Source organism: Cotesia glomerata, linkage group LG3 (genome assembly GCF_020080835.1).
Source record: "Cotesia glomerata isolate CgM1 linkage group LG3, MPM_Cglom_v2.3, whole genome shotgun sequence".
In the NCBI taxonomy this organism is placed as follows: Eukaryota; Metazoa; Arthropoda; class Insecta; order Hymenoptera; family Braconidae; genus Cotesia; species Cotesia glomerata.
The window spans coordinates 3,413,789-3,437,439 of NC_058160.1; the positions used below are offsets into that span (position 1 = coordinate 3,413,789).

At 27.5% G+C, this 23,651-nt stretch overlaps 3 protein-coding genes and 1 long non-coding RNA gene across 9 annotated transcripts; 1 reads left to right on the forward strand and 3 right to left on the reverse strand.

The window, feature by feature from the left end:
* Positions 1–1,014: 1,014 nt before the first annotated feature.
* LOC123260830 lies at positions 1,015–1,548 on the reverse strand. Its single transcript, XR_006508539.1, has 2 exons — positions 1,457–1,548; positions 1,015–1,224 (listed from the first exon to the last, which is right to left on the reverse strand). It is a non-coding gene; the product is annotated as an uncharacterized LOC123260830 (long non-coding RNA).
* LOC123260755 (protein argonaute-2) lies at positions 1,513–17,189 on the forward strand. 6 transcript variants are annotated; one of them, XM_044722053.1, is made up of 11 exons: positions 1,513–1,585; positions 2,305–2,802; positions 2,889–3,170; positions 4,756–5,011; positions 8,143–8,262; positions 11,258–11,395; positions 12,088–13,046; positions 13,867–14,130; positions 14,406–14,724; positions 14,895–15,780; positions 16,717–17,189. In XM_044722053.1, the coding sequence occupies exons 5-11, from the start codon at positions 8,148–8,150 to the stop codon at positions 16,823–16,825; spliced, it is 2,790 nt and encodes a 929-aa protein (XP_044577988.1). In that variant the 5' UTR covers positions 1,513–1,585; positions 2,305–2,802; positions 2,889–3,170; positions 4,756–5,011; positions 8,143–8,147; the 3' UTR covers positions 16,826–17,189. The 6 variants fall into 6 exon arrangements, with proteins under 6 accessions (XP_044577988.1, XP_044577986.1, XP_044577984.1 ...); XM_044722051.1 differs by lacking the exon at positions 1,513–1,585 and adding an exon at positions 1,710–1,806 and having other exon boundaries at positions 4,756–5,023; positions 8,141–8,262; XM_044722049.1 differs by lacking the exon at positions 1,513–1,585 and adding an exon at positions 1,710–1,806.
* LOC123260822 lies at positions 6,378–6,695 on the reverse strand. Its single transcript, XM_044722179.1, has one exon. It carries the CDS (start codon positions 6,693–6,695, stop codon positions 6,501–6,503), a length of 195 nt encoding a protein of 64 aa, XP_044578114.1. The 3' UTR covers positions 6,378–6,500.
* Positions 6,378–8,954, reverse strand: LOC123260813 (39S ribosomal protein L53, mitochondrial). Its single transcript, XM_044722169.1, has 3 exons — positions 8,809–8,954; positions 7,994–8,106; positions 6,378–6,967 (listed from the first exon to the last, which is right to left on the reverse strand). Exons 1-3 carry the CDS (start codon positions 8,952–8,954, stop codon positions 6,786–6,788), a joined length of 441 nt encoding a protein of 146 aa, XP_044578104.1. The 3' UTR covers positions 6,378–6,785.
* Positions 17,190–23,651: the final 6,462 nt, after the last annotated feature.

Genomic DNA, 23,651 nt, shown 5'->3' on the forward strand with positions numbered 1-23,651 from the left:
TAGTGAGAAAATTTTCAATCAGTCGGCATTTTTTTTTAGAAATTAAAATTTTCAAAATTCCGTACGTGCGACGATAACTACATCCTTAATGATTAAAAAGCAATTTGGGTTTTTATTTTCAGATGATCCGTTTTTGAGTTATCGAACCGACCATGGAGGGGAAAATTTTTTCTAGTGCTCTTAGAGATTGTTAATAACTTTGTAATAATTTAATATTTTTTAATAAGAATTTAAGGTAATAATCTTTAATGTACCCTTAATAAAATAAAAAAAATCCGATCCCCAAATTCTTTTATTTTCTCTGTCAAAAAAATTCCCGAAAATCACTTCTTTTTTTCGATCGTCATAGAAGTGTTCCCCCTTAATAAAAATTTAATGTAATCTATTTTTGTTTTTTAGATTGATTAATCAAATGAAGAATAATTATTCACCTATTTTATTTATTTATAGAATTTTTTTAGAAACTGAAGTAATTAATTTTCTTTTATGTAAATTATTAATCCTAAAAAAATTATCTAAAAAAAATTTTTTTAACATTTCATATCTTCATTTTGTAACTTCAGTTTCTTAAAAAAAAAAAAAAAAATAATTATTATTATTATTATTATTAATCAGTTACGGTTAATCTTAAACATTATCAAGACACACAATGAAAGTGATATAAATTGAAGCAATTCCGATGAAGAAATTCTTTACAATGACTAGATAACTGAACGAGATACTAGAAAATAATAATGATAAGCAGGAAGCTGATAGATATTAAGCAATTAAATTAATATAATAGTATATTACACACCTAGGGAAGTAAAGTAATAAATGTAATTGTCGGCCGAGGCGAAGCCGAGGTTGACAAACATGTGATCTGAGGCTTTCTTATTTACTTCCCGTGGAGTGTATACTATTTTTTTGCTCGACGAAGGCAGAAAGCGGCACTTTCGTTTAGCGCAGCGGGCCGAAAGTTGACGCTTTCTGCCCGTCGAGCAAAAAAAAATATAAAATAAAAAATAGCAGTAATAAATCTTAATTGTTTAATACCGTGATTTAATTAAACAGCAGAAAATTGAGCGGAAGTGAAAGGTAAACATAAGATGTAAACAAAGGTATTGATTTACTAATGCACTCATGAACTTGAAATTTCTAGGATATTGGTGACCTTGAACTAGACATGCGCATCTTAATGGCCGGTGGTTCAACGACTGCAGCTTGATAAATCCCCGGTTATCTCTGGAAGAAAACTACAAGACAAAATAATAAAAAATAAGTGCAAATAAACACTAATCTTCACAGGGAAGATATGTGACCTTGGTAACAGTGATAACTAAAAATTTTCAAATACTGCGCATGCGTGTCAATAAAACAAACTGAACCGCGGGAACCCAGTGACCAATCACTGGAGTTTGTTTACGACGCACAAACACGGGATTGGCTGAGCAGTATAATCGATATACCGTATTACCGCGAATCTACTGTGTATAATTCTTCACACGCGTTTCGTCGTTGTTATTATCGGCAGCTCCACGACATCTCCGGCTTTATGTGTCTTGGTCTGCTCCTCCATTACATAATTAAATAACCTGTACCTTAAGTAAATAAATAATAATTAATTTTGTCATTGCACATCAATTATAATAATAATAATAACATCAGTAATAAAAATAATAATAATTACTTGTATTGTAGAATGTGCGTGAGTGTGCCACCAGGTGTTAGTTAATTCGCAGAAATATTTTATTGGCTAATGATGGATGATATCATGCAGTGGCGGATTTGCGTAGGTGGATCAACAAAAAAAAAATATTTAGAAATGTGAATAAAACCTGAGTATTTATTTTAAATATTTAACACGCAAATAAGTGATTTAATTGTCACGTACTATAATTATTATTAATGACACTGAAGTTAGCAGACAAAAAATTTTTGATTTTTTTTATTAATTAAATTACAACTAAAAAAATTGCACTTATAGTCTTTAAAGTTTTTTACATGTGAAATTTTTTTTTTAATTTTTTAATTGAAATTTTTTCAATAAAAAATTTATAAAAATTTTGAAATGTCAGCTAACTTCATTTTCATACTGAAGTTAGCAGACAAAAAATTTTTGATTTTTTTTATTAATTAAATTACAACTAAAAAGATATTTTTAAAAAATTGCACTTATAGCTTTTAAAGTTCTTTACATGTTAAATTTTTTTTTTAATTTTTTAATTGAAATTTTTTCAATAAAAAATTTCGAAATGTCGGCTAACTTCATTTTCATTATTATTATTAATTATTAATTATTAAATGAAGATAACTTGATTTAAGCTTATCAATGGGTGAAATGTAAAAGTATGGTTATGAGTTATGAGTTATGAGTTATGACAAAAAGAGGATGGTGGATAGTGAACAGTGAATGATTGGTCGGAGATAGAGGCCAGGAGTCAGTGCCCTTGACGAAGACGTCATTGTAAATCGGCGTCTGCGCATTGACGTTTGAATCGAACAAGTAGTGGGGGACTCCCTCGCAAGTGGTGACCGATGAATACTCGCGAATTCCGCTAAAAAATTGTTACGGCGTATACGTGAGTTGTCTTGTGTTGTGTTATGTTGTGTTTCGAGCAAGTAAAGAGTTTGCTTCTCCATTCTCTCCTACTGCTTTCACGGTAACGACAACCAGCCGTGTCGAACACTCCATACACAATAATAACTGTGCTTTATTTATTTTTTTTATTTTTATTTATATTGTGTTTATTTTTAATTGTTGACTGTAGAAGAAGTAATGACGTTTATCAAGTGTTATTCTTCCCAAGTATAGTTTTATTGGTAAATTTAACATTTAATAATTGTTTATATTTTTTTTTTAATAGTTTTAACAGTTAGATTTATTTTGATGGGCTTTGTTATGACAGCCGACGGTTGTCTTCTTTGGGATACAATGCGTCAATGGATTACGATAAAGAGGAACTGATAAACCAGACAGGACTAAAGAGGGAGATTTTATATACAAAAATAACGTTGAGTGTGTTATGTTGTGTACAGTTAAATAAAGCGCGTATCACTATGCACACAAATTTAGTTAGCTTCTCTGTGTAAAATGGCAACCTTGACACGAGGTTTTTATTATTTATCAAATAATTAAAATGTCATTTTGATAAATAATCTCATTGGTGGTTTTTAAATTTACAAAATTTGTAAGTACACGTGGTAATTATTTTTATGAAAATTAATTTAATAATAATAAAGTTAGCCGACATTTTTGATTTTTTTATTTTGCTTAATTTATATCACATTGAAATTAGCAGTGACTTAATTAATTTTTTTTAACAAATAGATTTTTTCCAAAAAATTATTTTTAAAAAATTGCATTTTTTATTTTTTTAAATTTCTACATGTCAATTTTTTTGCCATAATTTATTTGTTATAAAATTATTAAATACATGCTTAATTAATTTTCATTTAATTTATTAATTTATAGATAAAAAATATTTTTAAATAATTGCACTTATAGTTTTTGAAGTTTTTAACGAATGAAAAAAATTTTTTTGTAATAATTCTTTAATAAAAAAAAATTTTTAGATGTCGGCTAACTTTATTTTCATATTAATTTATCATATATTTAATAATTATAACAAATAAATTATGGCAAAAAAAAATTTTTTTTTTAAATATGAAAATTAAGTTAGCCGACATCTAAAAATTTTTAGAATTTTTATTGTATTGAAAAAATTATTAGAAAAAAATAAAAAAAAAATTTCATTTGTCAAAAACTTGAAAAACTGTAAGTGCAATTTTTAAGAAATATTTTTTTTGTTCTAATTTAATTACTTAAAAAAATTTTAAAAATTAAAAACATCGGCTAACTTTAGTATTATAAAAAAAAATTGACATTTAGAAATTTAAAAAAATAAAAAATGCAATTTTTTAAAAATTATTTTAAACAAATCTTTTTGTTAAATAAAATTAAAAAATTCTCAAGTGTCTGCTAACTTTAATGTCATTAATTATTTTAAAATTTTTAAAATAAATTTAGTAAGACACCTTTTTTACGTTCAAGGGGTCAAGAAATAGCAAGAGGTCTCTCTGAAGAAGTTATTGCTCCGAATAACAAAATAAATTTCGTTAAATTTATTCTCTCGTAATAAAACAGTTACTTGTGGTACGCGATTATTTTAAAAAGCAATAAGTAAGGGGCCATGTAATTAAACCTGTCTGAATAAGCTGATAGAGATGACCTTGAAATGCGTATTCCAATATTGGCGGGTCCTTGTGTAAGTCGGTTTTAGTCGTCTCGCAACTTTCGCGGTGTTGAGGTTCTCTTCCATTATTTCTCTGACTACTTTATTATTTTAACAGACGAACAATTATTAATAGTTACAGTTAACATCACCGCTGTCATTATCATCATCATCTTTGTTATTTAAATCGCTTATTAAAAGTGAATACCAGTTACCCAACAAAAATTAAAGCGAAGTTTCTTTTAAAATAAAGAAGAAATAATAAAATAAAATAAAATGACGTGTTTATGAATAACTCAATAGTTATTTTTAATAAAGAGCAATGGGGATTTTTTAAAGCCTATCGACACAATAAAAGGATAGTAATGCGGGTCTATCCTCGTCCACGCTTTCGGCCGGCTCGCGCATGTCCGTTTTAAATATTTTCCCTGTGGGATTTACTAACATACATATAAATATATATAGATTACTAAATACACATGGACTGGGTTTAAGCTTATACATACTTAACTATTTAATGTATTTATGTATGTATATATAGATAGCTTGGAGTAAGAGTGTCAACGGTGGTTTCCCGATTATTGCAGAAGTAGAGGAACGCGTCGCCCGAGGTTCTCAACAACGACAAAAACAGATCCAGCGACATTCACATAAGATGTAACAACTGTAGACAGAGGTTGTCGTTTTACTGATCTCACTGATGAAAATATACTTTATTTATTCATCTAGGACTTTTAAAGTTCAAATTATACCCAAAACTATCTGACAAAACCTCGGCTGAGTTCAAGGTTTCAAAGGTAATAAAAAAAAAAAAAAAAAAACCTTATATTTTATTTGATAATTAAAATTTTTCTCTGATAAATTATTATTAATAACAATAAATTAATAATTAATAATAAATTAATATTTAATAATAAATTAAAGCTCCAGAAGAAATGACAAAAATTTATACACTGATAGAAGGATTTGTTTGTAGTAAAAATATTTATTAATATTTAACAAATCATTAATTAGAGACCACTTTTTAGTCCTTAAAAAATATTTCTTAGTATTTAAAAAGATTTATTAATATTTAATAAATGAATATCAGATTTATTAAATACAAAAAAATTATTTTAAATACTAAGAAATATTTGTTTAATACTAAAAAATGGTCTCTAATAAATGATTTGTTAACTATTAACAAATATTTATTAATACAAATTAATCCTTCTATCAGTGTAGAGCCGTGAAATGTGCAACATTTCAAATGTAATAAAAATAAAAGCTTTTATTTTATTTGATAATTAAAATTTTTCTCTGATAAATTATTATTAATAGTAATAAATTAATAATTAATTCACAGTAAAAAATTTTTCGTCAAATTTAACATAAAAATTTGTGTTGATGACTTTTTTTACACAATCTGTGTTGAATTAACACTCTATTGTGTTGAATTAACATACTAAAATGTTAAATTCTACACAAATATTTTTACACTTTACACAATGACGAAAAATTTTTTACTGTGTAATAAATTAATAATTAATAATATTAATAAATAATATAAATTAATATAATATTGATTAATAATATTAATAAATTAATATTTAATAATAAATTTAAGCTCCAAAAGAAATGACAAAATTTATAGAGCCGTGAAAAGTGCAATAAGTTGTCAAACTAAGCACAGATATTCTCGCTTAATTCTTATTTTTTCTACACGGTGTCCTGGTGGAATAGTTTAAGTTGCATTATGACACCCGATATATGTTAAAAAACGTTCTGTCGAAGGAACAAAGAGCGAGATATTTTGGACATGTAGTCGAAATAAAATAAACGCTGAACAAAGATTAATTTTTGGTGTATGATCTGATACTGTAGAAGAAGTTGTTTCATTATTCTCGCTCTTGGTTGTACTTCTGTCTACTCTTCCAAGGTTTTACCTTTACTTCCATTCGACTTTCTTTCTTCTCCCACCCAAGAACCTGCCCAACAGGATGAAAATAATAACGAGTTAAAAAAATATAAAAAAATAATAAAACACGTCAGCCACACAGGGCTCGGTCTCGGCTTAGCTTCTTTACAGCTTGAACTCTATTCAGCGGAAATGGAACTTTAACGTCACGTTACGTGACGTATTTGCGTGATAGTAAATCTTGGGTTTAAATAAAATCACTGATGTAATATTTAAACAATTGTTATTCATAAATCTTTACAATTTCCATAGATAAATCATTCAATCTTTTTATTTTTACTTCAATATTACTGTTAATATTATTGTTATTGTTAGTTTTATTTTTATTATTAATCAACCGGTTTGATAGTAATAAATCTTGAGAGAATAAATACGACAACCAGAGTACCGGCAACAAAGCAACTGACAAAAATGTACCAAGTTTCTTCATCAAATATATCAGTAAATGCTGGAACATGACTGTATAAAGTATCTATTAATTCGAGACTATATTCTTTTTTTCTGTTTCTTTCCCGGCCTGACATTTTGCAAAAGTTTTAAACTAAAAAATTTCTCGTATGTAAAAAAACAAAACAAAACAAACTACCAATAATAGTAATAATAATAGTAAAAATTTATCTTCTGTGACGGCTTATTCTTAGCTTCTTGCGTTTACTAGATTTCTTCCTTTTATAACTTTTCTTAGTCTCGGTCTCGACCTCAGGAGGTGCTAGCGATGTTATGTGTTTGTTGTACAGTGTTAATATATCCAAAGTATCTAAATTTTCGCACTTGAACAGGACCTTTTCGCCGTTAGCTAATAAACAAATCAAAACGAAAATAAATAAATAAAACAAGCACCGAAAAATAATCCTTTCTTAAGGGAAAACACCACTGTGATAATCGAAAAAAAGAAGTGATTTTCGAGAATTTTTTTGACAGGAAAAATAAAGGAATTTGGGGATCGGATTTTTTTTATTTTATTAAGGATACATTAAAGATTATCACCCTAAATTTTTATTAAAAAATATTTAATTATTACAAAGTTATTAACAATCTCGTCGAGTACTGGAGAAAATTTCCCCCCTCCACGGTCGGTTCGATAACTCAAAAACAGATCATCTGAAAATAAAAACCCAAATTGCTTTTTAATCGGTAAGGATGTAGTAATCGTCGCACGTACGGAATTTTGAAAATTTTAATTTCTAAAAAAAAATGCCGACTGATTGAAAATTTTCTCACTATTCTTACTGTTTTTTTTTTGTTTTAACCCGGCTAAAAAAATCTTTAAAATAAAAATTTTTCAAATTCCGTACGTGCGACGATAACTACATCCTTACTGATTAAAAAGCAATTTGGGTTTTTATTTTCAGATGATCTGTTTTTGAGTTATCGAACCGACCATGGAGGGGGAAATTTTTTCCAGTGCTCTTAGAGATTGTTAATAACTTTGTAATAATTAAATATTTTTTAATAAAAATTTAGGGTAATAATCTTTAATATATGACACTGAAATTAGCAGACGCCTAAAAATTTTTGATTTTTTTTTATTAATTAAATTACAACTAAAAAGATATTTTTAAAAAATTGCACTTATAGCTTTTCAAGGTTTTTACATGTGAAATTTTTTTTTTAATTTTTTAATTGAAATTTTTTCAATAAAAAATTTTGAAATGTCACCTAACTTAATTTTCATTTTAATATACCTTTAATAAAATAAAGAAAATCCAATCCTCAAATTCTTTTATTTTGCCTCTCAAAAAAATTCCCGAAAATCACCTCTTCTTTTCGATCATCACAGTGGTGTTCCCATTTAAAATAAAAATAAAAAATAAAAACTCACCTAGATCACACGTGACAGTGGGCTCTGATCTGTCACAGACGATGTTGGTCTTTAGGATACACGACAGATTAGTCTTTGTGACTTTAGCAGCCGATACGTTGAATAGGAATTCCCTAAACAAAAATATAATTAAATTATTATACTTTCAGGCAAAATGGCAGCACAATTGGAGCAACAATTGCCCATTCCTCTGCCGGATTTGAGCACACTTCGAATAACTACTGCTGTTACTATGCTCGGAAAAGCCTACGGATGCGGTCAATGCAGTGGTAAGTATTCACTATTTAATATTTTTTACGTTTATATGGTGAGAAGATTAGTTAATCAATAAAATTTTTTTTTTTTTATATCAAAGATATTTTTTCACTATACAATTTTATTAATTTAAAATTTTATCTGATTATTTATAGATAGATAAAATAAATTAATAAATAAAATAAAAGTAAAAAATACATACTTTTAAAATTCACAGTAAATATTAAAGAGATAGTAATATTCCAAAAATACTCGAGCTTCTAATACAAAGCTTAGTACTGATAAATTTGATATTAATAAAAATAAAAGCGCGTGCGCGCGTTATCGACTTTATGTATTTAAAGATTCTGAGCTTCCAAGCTCTGATGTTGGTAACATTTAACAATCATTAACAATTAACTGATAGCTATAAATATAAGTATATATAGGTATATACATATGTATATATATCTAGACATAGTTAGTTTCAGTAAAATAAAGTAAATAATTATTTTATATTAAATAGTTTAAAGTAAATTCACAAGTTAATATAAATAAAATAATAAAAATATTAAACTAACCTGATCGGTCGGGCTTTCTCGTGGAACGGATCAAATTGCACAGTGATTTTTTTCGTCGGCTTCAAAGTCATCTTTTTAACTTGATTGGAAATAGCTGCGACCAATCCTCCAGAACGTGAAATACGTCCTGTAAATGGTAGCGACATTTTGATAAATAATTATCGCCAAAAAGTTTTCGTGTTAATCGTCCAAGTGTAATAATATTTAAAATATTATATTTTAAGATTAAATAATAATGATGAAAGTTGGAGATACAGAGAGTGAAGGTAGGAACAAGTGATACCAACTTTACTGGTATATTTTTTTTTTACTATTATCATTATTATTATTTTAAAAAAATATATTGTGAAATAACAGTGGCGCCAGTTGTCGGTAAGAGTGATTTCTTAAGCGGGAATCTGGCACAATTCTAGATTTTTATTGGTTGTTATTTGACCAATAGAAATTTTAAATGACGGAAAGTTTAAGCGCGATTGGCTGGTTGGTAAGCCAGGAGCTTTTTTTTTAGTGAAAATGGCGCTAGTGTCGTATTGTTGGTTGTTAGTAGTTGGTACAACCTTCTGCTCTTAGCTTTAGCTATGGTTCTGTTGTAGTGTGTGTTGTGGGCCAGTGGTGTTGTACCAAGTGGGCTTTTCTGTTAAAATTTTTACTTATTTGTTAGTAATTAAACCTTAAATATGTATCCTGTAGGCCAACGTAAGTCTTCGAATAATTAATTATTATTAAATTATTACAACTTACAAAAACACACGCGGTCTTTGTAGTAAAACAATAGCAAGTAGGGGAAGTGTACGGACAAAGTTGTCTAGGCGAGCCTAGAAATGTGCTCCAACGATTTTCAACCCTTTGTTGTACTTTTAATATATTTACCCACATTAATTGTATTTTTTTTTTTCCAGGTAGTGGGCTTTTATTTATTCACTTGTATGCTGTAATGCTGTGATGTGATATTTACATGTGAAGTGTATTTCCAATACATATATATATATATATATATATATATATATATATATATATATATATATATATATATATATATATATATATATATATATATATATATATATATCCATAGGTTTACATTACACATATGTATGAATGAGTTTATGAGTAAGAGCGTAAAGAAAATAGGGCCAACCTTAGAGCCTTGGGATAATTAGAATTTTCTATCAAAATGACCTTATTTGAACTCGCTCAACAGGCATATGAACTAATATTTATTTTTCATTAACATAGATATCTCAATATTTGAGCGAAGTATATATTTATACTATTGCAATTTAATAATATAGTAAGGTAGTATTTATTCATTGGGAAATACACTTGTATTTGAATCATTGTAGTTGACTAATCTTTCAATTTGTTACACGCGACTAATCTACCTCTGTACCTATCGTTATTTCTGTCTAGATGTTTGTACTATACATTTTCCGATAAACGTGGTCATTGTGATACGTCTATAACTGATTTTAATGTCGAAAATTTTTTTATTCATAATTATTTTAAATCTAATGGGTTTAAAATATTTTATTTTAAAAAATAATTTTTACTTTTGGTAATACATTTTTAATCTGGCTTGTTTTTTTTTTTTTTTTATATTATTGGGATAGATAAACAGTGGTTTGACAGCTATCATTAGAAAATCTGTCAATGGGCGGGGGGATTATATGTTTTCTGGAAAATAATAGAATTTTTAATAAAAATGAAATTAGCCGACATTTCAAAATTTTTAGAAATTTTTTATGAAAAAATTTCAATTAAACAAAAAAAAAAATTTCACATGTTAAAAACTTGAAAAACTATAAGTGCAATTTTTTAGAAATATCTTTTTAGTTATAATTTAATTCATAAAAAAAATCAAAAATTTTTAGACGTTTGATAACTTCAGTGTCATAATTTTTAATAAATTCTGTTTGAAATAAGCGGTTGGTAAAATACTTTTGGAGTAAGGTAAAAGATCCAGTTATTGACACTGGCCTAGTTGTTTGACACTTGCAATTTTATTCTAAATAAAAATATTAAATAGTCTCAAAAAATCAATTATCTTAAAATTTATTATTCAAAAATTATATTTATTAATTTATTAAAATCAATTTGTTTTATTTAATTAAAATAAAATTGCAAGTGTCAATAACTGGGTCTTTTACTTTAATCGTGGTGCTAGAACCGGAGCTTTAAGTATTTATTAAGATGCAGAATTAATTTAAAATACTGTGATGAAAAAATTGTAAAAAGCAATTCTTACTGTTGTACAATGCTAAATAAATATCTACTTTTGGAGTAATCACGAGAGAAAAAATAATTGAATGTTTAAAAAATAAAATAAAATTTTTCATAAATTTGGAAAATTAGTAATTTAAGTTTATAAATTAAAAAAAATTTAACTTGATATTATAATTTTGATAATTAAATTTAAATTATTTTCTAACAAAAATAATAAAATTTTCAGCTCCTCCACCTGGGCCAACAACCAGCACCGCAGTAGGCGCAGCAGGGGCTGCTAGTAGTAGTGTCGCTGCGTCGAGTTCCTTGGGAGTCGTTCCCTCACAGCAGACACACACACCCCCTCAGCCTCCAGATCTACCAGGTACTTATCAAACACGGCTGCCCAATTTCAAAACACAGTAACTGACAATTTTAAGATTGTTCAAAATTTTTCTTGTTAAAAAAATAGTTTGCGCGCCTAATTGATAAAAAATTGAATTGAATTTATTGATTTATGCCAAAGCCTTCACTGGCCAAATGGCAAAAGAAAAAATATAGATTATGTGAATACAATACATATTTAAATTTTTTTATTTTTTAGTTTTCACAGGATCATTAGAACTTATATATACTTAAACATTATAAAATTTAAGTAAAAGTAATATTGCTTAAATACTAATTTTTGTAAGAAATAGTTTAAGTGTAAATTATTGCTAATAGTTTACAACATTCGTAATTTTGATTTTAATAATTTAAATGATTTAACTGAAAATTTAGTTTAAATTTAGATGTCTAGTTTAAAAAGGTAGTCATAAAGTTTATTCTTAAAAATTTCTATACTGGAATTATTTATCACGTCGACTGGTAATTGATTTATGTACTTGAATATAAATATTTTTAAGAAAAAATACTTGAAATTAAGGTCTAAAATTTATAAGAAATGCAGCAATACTAAAAAAAATCAGGTATAAAAATTTAACAGACTGTGTTTTAAAATTGGGCAGTCGAACAATTCTCAATAATTATTTCCTCATCAATAAAATATCTAAATAAACAATAAAATTTATTTTCAAGTATTCTCATGTCCTCGTCGGCCAAACATCGGACGGGAGGGAAGGTCGATCGGCCTGAAGGCGAATCACTTTCAAATAAGTATGCCTCGGGGATACGTCCACCACTACGACATAAACATTCAGCCGGATAAATGTCCGCGAAAAGTCAACCGGGAGATAATCGAGACTATGGTCCACGCCTACTCCAAAATATTCGGAACTCTGAAGCCTGTGTTTGACGGTAGAAATAATTTATACACCAGAGACCCACTGCCAATTGGCAATGACAAATTAGAATTAGAAGTAATACTGCCCGGAGAAGGAAAAGACCGGGTGTTCCGCGTGTCGATTAAATGGCTTGCCCAGGTATCACTCTACGCTCTCGAAGAGGCTCTTGAGGGACGAACAAGGCAGATTCCGTATGACGCAATTCTTGCTTTGGATGTTGTCATGAGGCATTTACCCTCGATGACGTACACACCTGTGGGCAGGTCATTCTTCAGCACTCCAGACGGCTACTACCATCCCCTGGGAGGCGGTCGGGAAGTCTGGTTTGGATTCCACCAGTCTGTAAGACCGTCTCAGTGGAAGATGATGCTCAATATTGACGTGTCAGCAACTGCTTTCTACAAAGCTCAGCCGGTTATTGAATTCATGTGCGAGGTCTTGGACATCAGGGATGTTAACGAGCAGAGAAAACCGCTTACTGACTCCCAGCGTGTAAAGTTTACCAAAGAAATAAAAGGCCTCAAGATTGAAATCACTCATTGTGGTACTATGCGACGAAAGTATCGTGTTTGCAATGTTACTCGCAAACCTGCACAGATGCAGTCTTTCCCGTTGCAGCTGGAAAATGGACAGACGGTTGAGTGTACAGTAGCTAAATACTTTTTGGATAAATATAAGATGAAATTGCGATACCCCCATCTACCGTGCCTTCAAGTCGGTCAAGAGCACAAACACACTTATTTACCCCTTGAGGTATGTTTTATTATTTTATTTCGCGTGCCTAGAGGTAAAAGGTCGTATAGCTGAGGGTTAATAGGGATTTGTGCTAAAAGGGTGTATAAAAAAATTTTTTTTTGCCATTCGGTTTGAAATTGTCTGAAACGTAAAAATCTGTGCAAAAAAAAAGTTGGTATCCTAAAGCTGAAAGGGCGTATCTCACATACGCCCTTTCAGCTTTAAGAAAAGTACTACTTAAAGGTAAAAGGGCGCATAAAAAAAATTGTAGTTTTGATACCAAATGTTAAATAATAGTTTCACAAGACAAGTTATACTAAAATAACAGCCTCATATACTAAGTTTGATATAAACAAATAGAAAATAAATCAATCAAAAACAATTTACGTAAAAATTAATTAATTAATTTATTTAGAGTAAAAATTACATAATTAATTAAATCACGCGTACTTTATTGTTTTTTGGATATATTTTCTTTTTTAACTTTAAAAAATTGTATAGTTGAGGTTTTACGCCGCTACTACCACAGAAAGTTTTTTTTTTCAAATTTTTAAACTACGAATATGTTCTTTTGTAAACTGACCGAAAAAAAATTATACGCCCTTTCACCTTTAGATCACCAAAATTTCGAATTTTTAAAAGTAAAAGGACGTATAATTAGACATACGTCCTTTTACCTTTGCAATTTTTTTTTCAATTTTAATCGTAGAATGTGTCTACTACTCGATTGGCAATAAAAAAAAATTGCGCCCTTTTACCTTTAGGCACGCGATTTATTATTGAGGTAACTTTAGTTTATTAATTACTTTATTTATTTTTTTTAAATTCATTTTAATAGGTCTGTAATATTGTTGCCGGTCAACGTTGTATCAAGAAATTAACTGACATGCAGACATCAACGATGATTAAAGCTACAGCTCGTTCTGCGCCAGATCGTGAACGCGAAATCAACAACTTGGTTCGTCGTGCTGATTTTAATAATGACTCTTACGTTCAAGAGTTTGGTTTGTCTATTTCTAATAACATGGTTGAAGTTCGCGGTCGTGTATTGCCACCACCTAAATTGCAGTATGGAGGACGCGTGAGTTCTCTCAGTGGACAGGTAAGGCATCATAATTTATAAAAAAATAATTATTAATACCAATATTTTAAAATTAAAAAATTGTATGAATTTTTAAAATTATAAAAAATTATTTTTTGGAGCTTTAGAAATTAAAAATTGATAGACTTTAAAATCACTTAATTTTTCAATGAATCCATATTTAAAATTTTCAAGATTAATTTGAATAAAAAAAGAGCAAAACTGTGTTTGTTATGGATTAAATAAATTATTTTAAGAAATAAGAAAGATAGTTAATAAAAAAATTTGTTTTATAGACAAAGCAACAAGCACTACCGAACGCCGGAGTATGGGATATGCGAGGCAAACAATTTTACACAGGTGTTGAAATAAGAGTATGGGCTATAGCTTGTTTCGCCCCGCAGCGAACAGTAAGAGAAGATGCCTTGAGATCCTTTACTTCTCAGCTCCAGAAGATAAGTAACGACGCTGGTATGCCAATTATTGGACAGCCTTGTTTCTGCAAATACGCAACAGGACCTGATCAGGTTGAACCTATGTTCCGTTATCTAAAATCGACGTTCCAGGCTTTACAACTTGTCTGCGTTGTTCTACCCGGCAAAACACCTGTTTATGGTACATATAAATTATTCTCTACAAGACCTTTGCAATGACACTAAATTTCACTAAAAAAAAAACCGATTTTATCATATGATTATCCTGAAAACAAAAATTTTCGTATTCTCTTAATAATATAGATTATTGTGATCCCTCTTTAAAATTATCATAATACTTTTTGTTTTTAGCCGAAGTAAAAAGAGTCGGTGACACATTACTGGGTATGGCAACGCAATGTGTGCAGGCTAAGAATGTAAATAAGACATCACCCCAAACATTATCAAACTTGTGCTTGAAAATAAACGTAAAACTCGGGGGTATAAACAGTATCCTCGTCCCAAGCATAAGACCTAAAGTTTTCAACGAGCCTGTAATATTCCTCGGCGCAGATGTGACTCATCCACCGGCCGGTGACAATAAGAAACCGAGTATTGCTGCGGTAGTGGGTAGTGTCGATGCTCACCCCTCTCGTTACGCGGCGACAGTAAGAGTTCAGCAGCACAGACAGGAAATAATCCAAGAGCTCAGTTCAATGGTCCGCGAGCTATTGATTATGTTCTACAAGAGTACAGGCGGCTACAAACCCCATAGAATTATCCTTTACCGTGACGGTGTGTCTGAGGGTCAATTCCTGCATGTTCTGCAGCACGAGCTCACTGCTATCCGTGAAGCTTGCTTGAAGCTCGAGTTGGAGTACAGGCCTGGTATTACATTTATTGTTGTACAAAAGAGACATCACACAAGACTTTTCTGTGCGGACAAAAAAGAACAGAGCGGAAAAAGTGGAAATATCCCTGCTGGTACCACTGTTGATGTTAGCATTGTACATCCAACAGAGTTCGATTTCTATCTTTGCAGTCATCAAGGTATCCAGGGTACATCTAGACCCTCCCACTATCATGTCTTGTGGGATGACAATCAATTCGAGAGTGATGAATTGCAATGCTTAACTTACCAATTGTGTCACACGTATGTCAGATGTACGAGGTCTGTTAGTATACCAGCCCCAGCTTATTATGCCCACTTGGTAGCATTCCGCGCTAGGTATCATCTTGTTGAAAAAGAACATGACAGGTATATTTTTTTTATTAGATATATTTTATTTATTTTATATCATATATAATTATTAGCGTCAAGATTTTTATTGCAAAATCAAAATATCAGTTCAAATTTTTGATATTATGGTAAAATTATTGGTTCTACACTGAGAAAAAAAAGTACTACTTTTGAGAAAATTTTCTTGTCACAAGAATATATGGGTGATTCTCTCTGTAAGGACATCTTAAATCTGTACAAAATTGTCCGACCAAATTATTTTTGATTTTATTAGAAAAAAAATTAACATGGGCTACAAAACTATCAGCTTAATCATAATAAATAAACAGCCGATTTAATTTTTGCTTTTTCGATATTTGTGTATCTTTTGCCATATAACATGACAGGGGACTGTTTTTTTTTTTTTTTTATCAAATTGGGAAAAATCAAGCAAACTATTTCAATGCATTCAACTTTTCAAGTTCTCAATTAATGTTTACATTAATTAGAATAATATTAAGACTTATGGATTCAATTTTATAAATAAATTATAAATAAAAATAGTTGCCAGGGGACTGAGTTTTGAAGTGGCCCAGACACATATTTCCAGCACAAATGGTGCTTTGACACTAAATAAAATGCCGATAAAGCGCTAACAGCCCTATGGTTATTAACTCAAGGCTAGTTAGATCCTTATAAACCTTACAAAAGGTAAAATAACACGTAGGATTTTTTTTTTTTTGAATTATTAGCGAAAATATTACTTTTTTTTTTTTAATCATAAACATTTTTTCTATAAAATTAAACTTTGAACAACTTTTGTGTCAAATTTTTTATAGAGCCAATATTTTCGCCGTAATATTAAACATTTGAACCATTTATTTTAAAATGGCGACAAAAATTTTGGGCTTAATAATTACATTTTAAGTAATGAAAAAAAAGATGACTAATGTTTTATAATTATCTAAATTACAGCGGAGAAGGCTCACATCAATCTGGCTGCAGTGAAGACAGAACACCAGGTGCGATGGCTCGCGCTATAACCGTTCATGCAGATACTAAACGAGTAATGTACTTCGCGTAAAACGTAACTATTGTGTCAAAGTAATGCAGTGTTTGAAGATGCCTTTGCACGACAAAGCACTCACAAGTCATATCGCGAGAATCTTCGTTAATTCGATATATATTTATCGAGAGAATCATTAAGAAAAAAAAAAGAAGACAAATATAAGTAACTTAAGCAAGAGTAATAATTGGTAAATATATATTTATTATATATAATAATTATGGCTATTTTAATTATATCATCAAACGATCGAGCTAGAGAGGTCAATTTAATTTTCTTTTGCTAGACATGTCGAATCGTTGCTGTAATTTGGGCGGGAAGGGAAAAAAAATTGTAGATGACGGGTGCTTTAGTTAATCATGTGTAAAATTAAGATTAAGAGTTTAGCTAATAATTATTTTTCTTTATTTACAATTGTAGATTTATATATATCTTTTAATTCTTTTTTATACATATATATATATATATATATATATATATATATATATATATATATATATATATATATATATATATGTATATGTATAAATATATATTTATGAAACGTCTAATCCGATGGATGATTAACTTAAAACAACAAAGTTAATACATTGAATAAATAGACGAAATCATTACGCTTATTTTTGCCTTTTTCATTCCTTCTGATATGGGAATTACTAGATCAATTACTATTTCGTATTAATATACTGTCATTATAGATATCAAGGACGAAAATCAGTTAACGCATTGCCATTATGAAAAAGAAAGAACAAATTTTTTTGTATATATAAATATTTTTTGTGCATTGCACGTTTTTACGGCTGTTGTGGATAAACCCAAGTAGTAGGGATTTATAGTTGAACTTTTTTTCAGAAATTAAATAACAATTATTAATTTAAGGGGAAACACCACTGACAATCGAAAAAAAGAGCTCATTTTCGGGAATTTTTTTGACGGAAAATAAAGGAATTTAGGAATCGGGTTTTTTTTTTTTTTTTTTTTTTTTTATTTTATTAAGGGTACATTAAAGATTATTACCCTAAATTTTTATTAAAAAATATTTAATTATTACAAAGTTATTAACAATCTCGTCGAGCACTGGAGAAAATTTCCCCCCTCCACGGTCGGTTCGATAACTCAAAAACAGATCATCTGAAAATAAAAACCCAAATTGCTTTTTAATCGGTAAGGATGTAGTTATCGTCGCACGTATGGAATTTGAAAAATTTTTATTTTAAAGATTTTTTTTAGCCGGGTTAAAACAAAAAAAAAACAGTAAGAATAGTGAGAGAATTTTCAATCAGTCGCCATTTTTTTAAGAAATTAAAATTTTCAAAATTCCGTACGTGCGACGATAACTACATCCTTAATGATTAAAAAGCAATTTGGGTTTTTATTTTCAGATGATCCGTTTTTGAGTTATCGAACCGACCATGGAGGGGAAAATTTTTTCTAGTGCTCTTAGAGATTGTTAATAACTTTGTAATAATTAAATATTTTTTAATAAAAATTTAGGGTAATATTCTTTAATGTACCCTTAATAAAATAAAAAAAATCCGATCCCCAAATTCCTTTATTTTCCCTGTCAAAAAAATTCCCGAAAATCACCTCTTTTTTTCGATCGTCACAGTGATGTTCCCCCTTAAACATTTACAATAAAAAAAAAAAAAAAAAAAAAAAATCATGCAATTTATAAATTTAAAGGGAACATTAAATTGGCCACTTAAAACTTGTAAGTTTGTTTGATAAAAAAAAAAAATAACTAAAATGAAATTGATCATTTAAATCTCAACAATGCCATTGTTATATAAATAATATCAGAGCCAAAATAATTAGACTTAAAAGAAAATACGAGAATCGTTTATTTCTCGTTATGAATATAACTAAAACAAGTGTTAATAAAAAAAAAAAAAAAAAAAAAAACATTGCTGCTGTCTTTTATATAGGTTATTATACGATAAAATCTAAAAAAAATAAAAAATGTTTAAAATAATGATAATAAATAAATAAATTGCATTCGTCAGTCCAAATCTAATGTCTAATATGAAAACTAGGCTTTAATGAGTGAAAAGCGATACGCTTAGCTGAAATGACCAAGAAAAATAATTATTAAATCGAAAGTGGAGGAGTTGTCATGGTAATGGTTTCAATTATAAATAACTCAATTATTTATAATTATAAATCATAATTGTAATTATTAATTATGATTGATTTTCATTTTTAATTATTAGTATTAAGTAATTATTTAATATAATATTTTAATACAATTTATTTAAATTCATATATGTAGTCTGTAAGGAAATTTAGGATTCACTTGTTTGTTATCATTGAATTTATAATTATCACTTATATTATTAATTATTAAAGAGGCATTAGGTCTGGGCAGACGTATTTGATAACTAAAGCAACTAAAAAAATGCCCTATCAATGCAAGAAAAAAAAATACAGTGAAAAAAAAACATTGAAAAATTAGTTAATGATAATAATAGTAAAAATAATCATAGAGTTGATTTTTAAACATTGATTCCATTAATGAAAAATAAACCTATCAATTCATTACTATATATAAGAGTTCATTTCGTTCATTAATTTTAAGTAACACGCAATTACACTTTTACAATTATATATCACACTTGAACTATTATAGAAGGTTTAGAAAAAAAAAATTAAATTTTATTTCCCCACGAATTGTATCAATATATTATTAATTAATTTTATTGTTATAGAATAAATAGACGCACATATTTATAATATACGCTTGTATTACTTTTCAGTGTGATTTGATTGTCTGAAATTATTAACGCATTGTATTTTTTATTCCAATCGCTCAATTATTTTTTTTAATTAATTTCTACTCAAAAAAATATTTTATTTATATTTTGGTATTTTAACAAACCCTAAACTAGGGTTCAATAATAAAATAAATTTCTAATCTTGATTTCAGCATTAAAATATTAAAAAAAAAAATATGCGTTAAAAATTTCAATAAAAAATACCGGGAATTTAAATAAAAATAAATCAAATCGTCATTCACGAAAGTATCTCACTTAAACAAGCTCTATGGAATAATAATAATAATATTTATTATAGTTTTAATGTTAAATAGTTTAAGTACGGGAGCAAAAACACTATAAACTGTAAAACTTCTACAATAGCGTAAGTGATAATAAATAATATTTATTACAATTTAGATTAATTCAATAAGAATTTTTAAAAATATTATACGTCTTTGACCTGTCATCGCGTATTAAAAAGAACAAAATCCATTATTGTAATAACAATATATATTAAATTTTATTTAAATCTCATCTGATTTTTTAAAAATTACGTCAATACAATAAATTGCGAAAACTCCAATTACTATTTTAAAAATTGCAGTGACGCACTGAAAATATTTATTAATTAATTATTAATAATAAAATGAATGTGAATGGTAAAAAAATCAATGTACAGACAAAATGCGTCACATTGCTTGTAGATTTAGAAAAAAAAAAACTGTAAATAATTAAGAAAATCAGCCGGGAATGGTCTCGATAAATTTTTGATTGAATTAATATCTGTACTGCTATCACGTATGGAATAATTATAAAAATATACGAGCCAACGTTATTATTTAAGTTTTCTTCGTATAAATATTTTTTTATTAATCATTTAAATGATAATTATAATTATTAAATAACAATAATTGTGACCCTTTGTGCACTGTGATTGATAAAGCATGTAGATCATCAAACCGAACATTATTATTATTATTACTATTATAATTATTATGTACTTTTGGATCATTATCAATTATAGAGAAAAAAAAAAAAAGAAGCGAACGGTATTTCCGTCGTAGATCATTAGAATAGATTAATTAATTAATCAATCTAGATTACCAATGACTCGAAAAATGATAAAAAAAAACATGTGTACAATTGGCACCAATAATAAGCATATAAGATAATAATTATAATGTAAGTTGCCTGCATTAAAATATAAAATAATAATGATAATAAAAAATAATTTCCCACAAAATATTATAAGAAAAATAATTTATATTTATAAATAAAAAAAAAAAATAATATTGAATATGCAAACGATTTAAATTCAGTTATATTTTATGCAAGCAATTTGTGGCAAAGTGTGACTTTTTTTTAATCAATTAATTTATTATTTAAAAGAAAAATAAATTGCGCTTTATAAAATTATTTTTGTTAAATCAAGTGAATTAATTCATGTATCGATTGTTCTTAAATATCATTAAATTATAAACTTGGGAAGAAATACTTAATAATTAAAAAAATAAAGTGCAGCTTTAAATAAATAAAAAGAAAAAATAGAATGCATTAATGATGGAAACACTGAGATAGCGGGTAAAGACGTGATTTAAAAAAAATAGCATTAGAATTAGATATAATTATTTTGTTTTGTAATTAAATGTGAAGAAAATTTGTGTAAGGAACTGCGCAACAATAATTAAGAATAACAATTATTATTAATAAAATAAGTTTGTTGAGAGTCATTGCAAAAATTATACGAAGTCACAGGTGACGTCTTATCTTGCAAATGTTTATTATAAAAATAAAAACGTAAATTAATTAATTAATTAATCAATCGGGAATGTGGAGGTATAATTGTATATGCATGTTGCAAGTTCGATAATCATTCTTTTACTAAATAAATAGCGGAGTGGCACAAAAAAACCGAATATTTTTTTTTTTTTTTTTTTTTTTTGAGTCTCGAGTAAAAAAATGTTAGTTTTTGATGTTGTAAGATCTCTCTCCAAAGGACAGCTTAAAAAAAAAATTTTAAGAGGTCGCTCCAAATTTTTTTAAATTTCAAAAATCGAATTTTTTTTTTTTTAATTTTTTTTCTCGTTACGTAATAATTTTATAGACCAAAAAAAAAGGTTTTCCTGAAAGTTTCAGTTTAAAATGTGAATTTTAAAAGGTCGCTCATAATTTTTTTTCATTTTATTAGTGACTGTTTAATTAGATTAGCATGTTTTAACTCTGAAATTTAAAAAACATTATGAGCGACCTTTTAAAATTCACATTTTGAACTGAAACTTTCAGGAAAACCTTTTTTTTTTGTCTATAAAATTATGACGTAACGAGAAAAAAAATTAAAAAAAAAAAATTTCGATTTTTGAAATTTAAAAAATTTGGAGCGACCTCTTAAAAATTTTTTTTTAAGCTGTTCTTTGGAGAGGGCTCTTAAAACATCAAAAACTAACATTTTTTTACTCGAGACTCAAAAAAAAAAAAACAATCGGTTTTTTTGCACCACCATAATATATAGATATATATTATTTTTTCTTTATTTTATTTTTTTATAATAATTCAATGTATTTATTAATGTTAAATTAAGCACTTCTTCCTATAGTCGTCGATAGGTGACAATAATTAACGAAGCACTCTCCTTTGACAATAATTACAGAGTGCTTCAATATTCATTTTTATTTAAGCTATTTCTTCTTTAAAAATTTTTATTGTTCAAACGCTATAAAACATTGCGATTATTTATAGTTTTAATATTTATTTTTTACTTTTAAATTATAAATCGACGACAGTATCATTATTTTTTGTTAATCGGTGAAGCAATGTTTAGACCAGTGCCTGACACTTCGGCATACATAAGAGCAATGACCTAAATCTTGATAAATTGTCAAAAATAATTAACTTTACAGAAAAAAAAAAATATAAATGGGGATATTTAAACAGTAAAATTATAAAAAAAAAAAAAAAACAATTAAAAAGTACTGGGTGATAATTGACAATGTACTGTTCTGATATTCCTAATGAATGCATAGTTTACATGTTAATTAATTAAGAAAGTACATGCGATCATAAATAATGCAGTAGTAATAGATTTAAATACATCAAATAAAAATGTATCAACTGAAGGAGAGAATGATTTTTAAATTTAATTATTAGTTGGTAGTAATTAATTAATTATTGGTTTTAAATTCGACTATCCAGCAAAAATTAATAAATTTATGATTTTTCCTTCGGGTCGCACACTGAAAGTAAAAAAAATAATTGTAAAAATTGATAAATTTAAAATTAATGTTGAAGTGGTATTCGACATAAATAATTAAGCCGGGTAAAATGTTATTAATTAATTATTAAGAACTGTATGAATGCATAAGTCAAATATATCATATACTTGCATATTAATGAGTTTTTATTTTTTAGTTCTTAAATCAGAAATTAATCATTTGTATGAAATTTTATGACACTCAAATCAGCCGAAAATTGAACATTTTTCAATTTTATTTATTAAATAAATTAAATATAAAAAATTATATTGATAGTTTTTTAAAATTCCTGTGTGAAAATTTTTTTCTAATTTTTTTGGCATTCATTTGAAAAAAAAAATTTTTTTTAATTATAAAATGTCTCTTAAATTAATTATCATTAAATTTACTCCCTTGCAATCCAATCCTTATTTGATAATAATTTTTTTTTTTTACAAATGATAATTTTTCTAGCTCCTGTAGACGATCTCCGGAAGGTCTTCTAAAAAAAGTTACTTGCGGTGAGTAATGAAAATTAAGTTAGCCGACATCTAAAAATTTTTAGAATTTTTTTTTTATTGAAAAAATCACTACAGAAAAATAAAAAAAAAATTCATTTGTAAAAAACTTGAAAAACTATAAGTGTAATTTTTAAAAAATATTTTTTAGTTCTAATTTAATAAATTAAAAATAGCTAAAAAATTAAAAACGTCGGCTAACTTCAGTATTATCGCTGAGCAAGATATCTTTAGTTTCAATCATCAAAATTCAAAAATTCAAAAAAATTTCACTAATATTATTATCTAGTGATTAATCGAAAGAATTATTAAAATAACTATTTTTAATAAATTGACGGGTTGACAA

Bases quoted from the DNA above. Each gene is read 5' to 3' on its own strand.
- LOC123260822 (XM_044722179.1), bottom strand. From the start codon at position 6,695: ATGTCAGGCCGGGAAAGAAACAGAAAAAAAGAATATAGTCTCGAATTA.
- LOC123260755 (XM_044722053.1), top strand. From the start codon at position 8,148: ATGGCAGCACAATTGGAGCAACAATTGCCCATTCCTCTGCCGGATTTG. The intron at 14,131-14,405 runs GTAAGGCATCAT...TTTGTTTTATAG, and splicing joins TGAGTTCTCTCAGTGGACAG to ACAAAGCAACAAGCACTACC. The intron at 14,725-14,894 runs GTACATATAAAT...TTTTGTTTTTAG, and splicing joins CGGCAAAACACCTGTTTATG to CCGAAGTAAAAAGAGTCGGT.
- LOC123260813 (XM_044722169.1), bottom strand. From the start codon at position 8,954: ATGTCGCTACCATTTACAGGACGTATTTCACGTTCTGGAGGATTGGTC. The intron at 8,107-8,808 runs GTTAGTTTAATA...ATTTTTGTTTAG, and splicing joins GAGAAAGCCCGACCGATCAG to GGAATTCCTATTCAACGTAT. The intron at 6,968-7,993 runs GTGAGTTTTTAT...TTTGTTTATTAG, and splicing joins CACTGTCACGTGTGATCTAG to CTAACGGCGAAAAGGTCCTG.